Genomic DNA, 6,302 nt, shown 5'->3' with positions numbered 1-6,302 from the left:
TTTTATTTTTAAACAGCTGTTTTCTGTTTTTTCGAAAAACAGAACAGATTATAGAAACAGGTCACCTGTTTTTGTTTGACCTGTTTCTGTTTCTGTTCTGTTTTTTTTCTAACTGTTTTTTTCTGTTTCTGTTTTTCTCAAAAACAGAAACAGTGCCGATGCTTAGTCCCAAATAATAGGTTTGCATTCCTGTAATACTTTACCCATCCCAGATGATTTGTAAATGCTCCATGTGAGATTTTCTGTAGAATGCAAATTCAGAGGCAATATCAAAGTGGAGCAGTTCTTCTACCTGGCAGCAACGTTGCGGCTATTCTGGACGACGCAATTGCCAACGCTATGTCATTTTTTGATTGAATTGATGCCAGAATCAGTTTTATCACAAACGCTATACCAGTACCACCTGGTGCATCCAAAAAGAAGATTTCTGCAACATTGTTATCGACACAATGCATTATCTTATCATAAATGCCTTTTTGCTCAGACATTAACTTAGAAATATAATTTTGTACATGCGACAATAGATCACTCGTGTTGTAACTTTGTTCACGATCCAATTCTACACATGTCGAAACAGCAGCGGTACGATTAGATGAAGGCATTCCCAAATCTTGATGAGGTTTGTTTGCCATACATAAGCACAAATCTTCAATAATAGCTAAACTGTAGTTATAAATTTCTGATGTAAAATCCAAAGTCATATCTGACGTCTCTAACCGTTTTCGATGGAGTATATCCTCGGCCATTTTTGATTTGACGTATCAGTAGGTATCAAATTGATTGCTGTTTTGAACAAATGCACTAAATCATTTTTTTCGTGGAAAAGATGTTACAATTGGGAAACGATAGTCCTTTCAACGTCGGGTGAAATTTCGCAACGTGCATTCAATTCAGAATTGCTATCACTGATGAAGTAAAGTTATAAAAATTAATGATTCCCACCTGAGAATGGCAGAAGGAATCCTGTTCTATAATAGATTTGTCCTTTTACTTTGAAAGTAGGCATAAATTGACCTCGATTTTCGATTTGGGCACCAAACGACGTCATTTGGAAACATAAATTATATTTGATGTCTAATAAAAAAGTCTAACTTTTCCTGAGGCGCAACGCATTCCCATTTTTTCACCATTAAATTTCAAGGCCTTGTAATAGGGACAAAGTTTAGACATAGTCCCGATTCAAACACGTCTACTCAAGATATAATCATCGTCTGAGCTGTACCTGAATACCAGGCGATAATTTTCACGGTGCTCTTGTGATTTCTCGGCACGCTTTCTTTTGGCATTATCTCTTTGAGCCTCAAGCCTGTTTTCATGTTGTTCTTGTGATTCCTCTGCACGCTTTTTTTTGGCATTATCTCTTTGAGCCGCAAGCCTGTTTTCACGTTGCTCTGGTAGTTCCTCGACACGCCTTATTTTTTACTTTCTCTTTCAGCATCATGTCTGGTTTCGCGTGCTCTGGTAATTCCTCGACACGTCTTCGTTGACGTAAATTGCATATTCCTAATCTGGCCCTTTCTCTTTGAGCGGTAAGCCTGGTTTTGCTTTTTGGTAACATTCTATCTTTTGACATTAATTGACACTTGGAAAAATTTTCATTACGTGCCTAGCATGCTAAAGCTCAACAATTTCTAATAAACCTTAAACTTTTGAGTATCTGTTTTAAGGTTTTCGAATTATTTTAATCCCTTGTCAAAACATATTGGGATATTTGTGCAATTAGGCCTACCAGTTTTTTACATTTTAAACAATTTAATAAAACTGAAAGAGCCTCAATTTTTTTGAATACATATTGTTCAAAAAAAAGTATTATTGAATACTTGATTAAGATAGAGTGTTAAAGAAAATGAAAAAGAACTGAAACCTCTTTTTTAGTTTTTTTAAATGATTTCCATTGTGCTTAGTTTTTTCTTTTTTGCTTTTTATTTTTTCCTTTTCAGGTTTCTCTTTTTTAGTTTTTTCAGTTCTTCTGTTATTTATTCTTTATTTTTTTAGTTTCTTCTTTTTTTAATTTGTATTCTTTTTTAGTTTTTTCTTCTTTTTTTTGTTTTTATTTTTTTAGTTTTTCTAGTTTCTATCCTTTTTTCATTTTTGTTTTTTTTTAGTTTTTACCTTTTAAAGTTTTTTTTCCTCTTTTAGTTTTCTTTTTCTTCTTTATTTTTTAGTTTTTTCTCCTTTGTTAGTTTTAATTTTTTTAGTTTTTTCTTTTTTTCTTTTTAGTTTTTTCCTTTCGTTTTTTGTTTTTTAGTTTTTTATTTTTCTAGTTTTCTTTTTTAGTTTTTTTCTTTTTTGGTTTTTCTTTTTCCTTTTTTTCTTTTTTAGTTATTTTTTCTTTTTTATTCTTTTTTCTTCCTTATACTTTTTTCTTTTTTTGCTTTTTCAGTTTTTTTGTTTTTTGTTTTCTTTTTAGTTTTTTTTTTAGTTTTTCCCTTTTTTTATTTTTATTTTTTTATTTTTAATTTTTTTGTCTGTCTTTTTAGTTTTTTCTATTTTTTAGTTTTGTTTAATATTTTTTTTCTTTTTAGTCTTTTTTTTAGCATCAAAATTCAAGATTATACGACAAAGTAATACACAAAAAAGTTGAGGGTTTGTTCAGGGAACTAAGTGATTATCTAGAAGAAGTGTCAGGAATTCTCGATTGTATTAATTAGGGTGGTGTTACCAATAACAATAATAATATGAGAGTTTTGACAGACGAAAATATAACAATGAAAATATTTGGTTTGAGCCTTGATAAGGTGGCTAACATCAGGGATGAATCCCCCACAGTGCAATATGACTGTTGCCATCAAAAAAGACAAATCATTCGAAGCCTCTAAGGTTTTTTTCAAATAAAAAAGATCCTGATTTAAGGTTGGCCACGATTTTAAAACAAATCCAGCTGGACCTACCCGAAGATGTGAGAAAATAGATGACTGATTGCAAAGGCTGGAAAGAGGATGTCATAAATTCATTAATAACCTGTTATCACTATTGTAAAAATGTTGGAAAGTCTGAGGATGTCCCATCTTTGTTGAAAAAGCTTCATATCGATTGTACATTGGAATATAAAAAGTGTCTGAACAAGTTTTGAAATAGAAATGATTCGATTCGTAATATGTTGTTTTACGATCATTTGATTAGGGTAAGCAACTGTCTTGAAGAGACCTAGAACTGAACTTGTTGATGCTATGAAAGGTAGAACAGTATATCTACCTGTTAATGTGCAAGCAAATGCAGATTTTTATTCTAAAAAATCTGTTCAGGGTCAGGTCCTAAAAGAAGCTTGATGATTTACAGAAGGATTTTGCACCTGCAGAAGTTGAAAAGGTTTGAAAATTGTGGGTGGGCTTTTTTATTTTGAATTTGGATGAAGTCTCCAATGCAAAAACAAGAGCGTACAAACCTTTGTGTAAAAATAATCTGCATTGAAGTGCTAAATCTCAAAGTGCTTGTTTTACGATCATTTGATTAGGGTAAGTAACTGGGTTGAAGAGACTTAGAACAGAATTTTTTGATGCTCTTGGAGGTGGAATAGTATATTTTCCCTTTTGATGTGCAAATGCCAATGCAGACATTTATTCTAGAACATTTAGTTCAAAGTCAGATCCAAAAAGAAGCTTGACGACTTTACAGAAGGATGTTTCAACTCTCAAAGATAAATAATTATGAAAATGTTGCGTAGACTTTTTCATATTGTGAATTTGGGTGAAGTCTCCAATTCAAAAAAAAAGAGTGTACAAACCTGTGTGTAAAAATAATATGCATTGAAGTACTAAATCTCGAATAGCTATATAATAACAATTTTAACGCACATTCAGTTCATTTGGATAATTTAGGCTTAAAGTGCTGATAATATATTCATTTGATGTTATTCTGATGTTATTTATTATTATGTACTGAGACAGTTTGAAATGGACCTTATCCAACTCAGACACTAAAATAAAAAGGTGCTGATCAGGAACAGTAAATTTGTATTCATTGAGTTCTGCTTTTAGGGTTTTGGTATGCCCCCATAAATAAAATACTATCTATCATGTTGTCGTAAATCATAAAGATAAAGGGGTGGTTGCAGATGAACTGTTTTGTCTCCTTCCAACAACAGTCGTCACAATCAGTGGCAGTTACTGCAGTTACTGCAGCTGCCTCTGATCCCTCCTCGTTGAGCTCTACAACCGCTTTGTGTTTCACTTTTTGAATATATAGAATATTTTGAATATATATCATGAACAAGTTTTGAAATTGGGGTGATTCAAATTGTAATATACAGTTTTACGATCATTTGATTTGGGTAAGTAACTGCGTTGAAGAGACCTAGGGCAGAACTTGTTGATGCTATTAAAGGTAGAACAGTATATCTACCTAACAGACATTTATTCTACAAAATCTGTTCAAGGTCAGATCTCAAAAGAAGCGTGATAGTTTTACAGAAGGATGTTGCACCTGCAATAGGTAAAAAATTATAAAAATTCTGGGTGGAGTTTCTTATTTTTGATTTGGATGAAGTCTCCAATTCAAAAACAAGAACGTACAAATCTTTTTGTACAAATGATCTGCACTAAAGACAGGTTGAAAAGGACATTATACAACTCAACCACTCAAATATAAAGGTGCTGATCAGGAACGGTAAATTCAGTGAGATTCAGTGAGTTCAGCTTTCAGGGTTTTGGTAAGCCCCCATAAATAAAATAAAATCTATCATGTTGTCGTAAATCATAAACATAAAGGGGCGGTTGCAGATAAACTTTTTACGTTTTGGTTGTCTAGCATGTAGTATAACTGTAACTGCAGTTACTGCAGCTGCCTCTGATCCCTCCTCGTTGAGCTCTACAACCGCATTGTGTTTCACTTTTTCAATATATAGACCCGGATTTGAAGAGAAATTTGTAAAATCAGCCAATGAAGGGTCTAATGCATGTTTAAGTCCCATATTTTCCAGGTACTCTGTCAGGTATATTGAGGCTTCAATTCTGAATTTTGGTATCCCTACTTCAATTTTAACTTTCTCAATGTTCTTCAGAGCTTTCTTCCAAATTTTACCGTTGAGTTTTGACAAAACTTCGCAAAGAGTATTTTTCACAGATGAAGGAAGAAGAATAAACATGCTGATGTCTTTCCCAACATATGGAACTTCAAGGATGTCTGACATTAGTTCCTCACAAAATCCGTGTCTGAATCTTCCTTCTTGGAACATCATATCAACAAAGCTTTGTTTATTGGATGAAACATGAAAAATTTCAGTCTTTGTTTTCTCTGGATTGAACTGATGTTTCCAATCTCCCTTGAAATAGACGGCATTTACCAAAACCATTCGAGTTCGCTCATAAATATCACTTTCGTTCAAGAAATTGTCTATCTTTCCTTTGGTCTGATTTTTCACCCATTCGTTAATCATGCACAATGACTCAAAACTCTTATATTGAAAATCCATTTCTTCAAGTTCCTCTGAGAGGAGTTTAGTTATGTAATTTGATAAAGGCTCAGAAGAATCGAAGAACACCTTATTTGCCAGTCCTAAGTAATAGCTTTTTGAGGTAGGATTAGCTGTATTCAAGAAACGATAGAGCATTGCCTTGTAAGATCGAAAAGCCTCTTTCTTGTCTGTATCTCCTAGTCTAAGGACTTCTCCCAGATTCGTCTCAGTTTCTCCTGCAGACCCAAAATAAGCAAGGAGTAGAGCAGAGTGGATACTAAATGGTGAGATAAATAAATTTGTTGGTTTGATTTTAATTTCACTGTTATCCATATAAACTCTTTTGAAAAGGTCAATGCCGAAATCCACTTCCCCAGCATAAAATTCAGTAGTGGAAGTTACTTCTCTGGAATTGATTATTTGTTTTGATCCAATACATTTGTGTTCAGGGGCTTCTGTTGAAATAGCGGTTTCTATAGGCTCCTTTAAAGCTTTCTTAAAATAAGACATAAGTTTATATGTATGTCATTGCGTATATTCCTTGCTATGATACAAGTTGTGTTTTACATTGTTAAGTTTAATTTGATTTTAACTTTCAGAAGCTGGCGTGCCACACTGTTGAATTGTTAAAATATTTCAAGAAGCTTATGAAATCTTTTTGCGACTGCAATTTTCCTTTTTAGGTTTATCTGCCAGATTCAACACATCAAGATAACTTCGAAGACCACACTGCCTTTCCATGACGTATGTAAAACATGTACAAAATAGGGATGATACCTTTTTATTGACAGTGAATAGATATAAAATTATTTAACTGGATATATCTATTCACTGTCAATAAAAAGGTATCATCCCTATTTTGAACTGTTTTACTTTTGTTTTTAATACATCAAGAGTTTTAAGGAGAATA

General features: G+C 32.8%; 1 protein-coding gene across 1 annotated transcript; it reads right to left on the bottom strand.

Moving 5' to 3' along the window:
• Positions 1 to 2,509: 2,509 nt before the first annotated feature.
• Positions 2,510 to 5,902, bottom strand: LOC136033462 (leukocyte elastase inhibitor-like). The gene has a single exon (XM_065714212.1). The coding sequence runs from the start codon at positions 5,900 to 5,902 to the stop codon at positions 4,631 to 4,633; it is 1,272 nt and encodes a 423-aa protein (XP_065570284.1). The 3' UTR covers positions 2,510 to 4,630.
• Between the last annotated feature and the right edge of the window lie 400 nt (positions 5,903 to 6,302).

Source organism: Artemia franciscana, chromosome 12, assembly GCF_032884065.1.
Source record: "Artemia franciscana chromosome 12, ASM3288406v1, whole genome shotgun sequence".
NCBI classification, from domain to species: domain Eukaryota; kingdom Metazoa; phylum Arthropoda; class Branchiopoda; order Anostraca; family Artemiidae; genus Artemia; species Artemia franciscana.
This window is presented reverse-complemented; position numbering and strand designations above follow the sequence as displayed.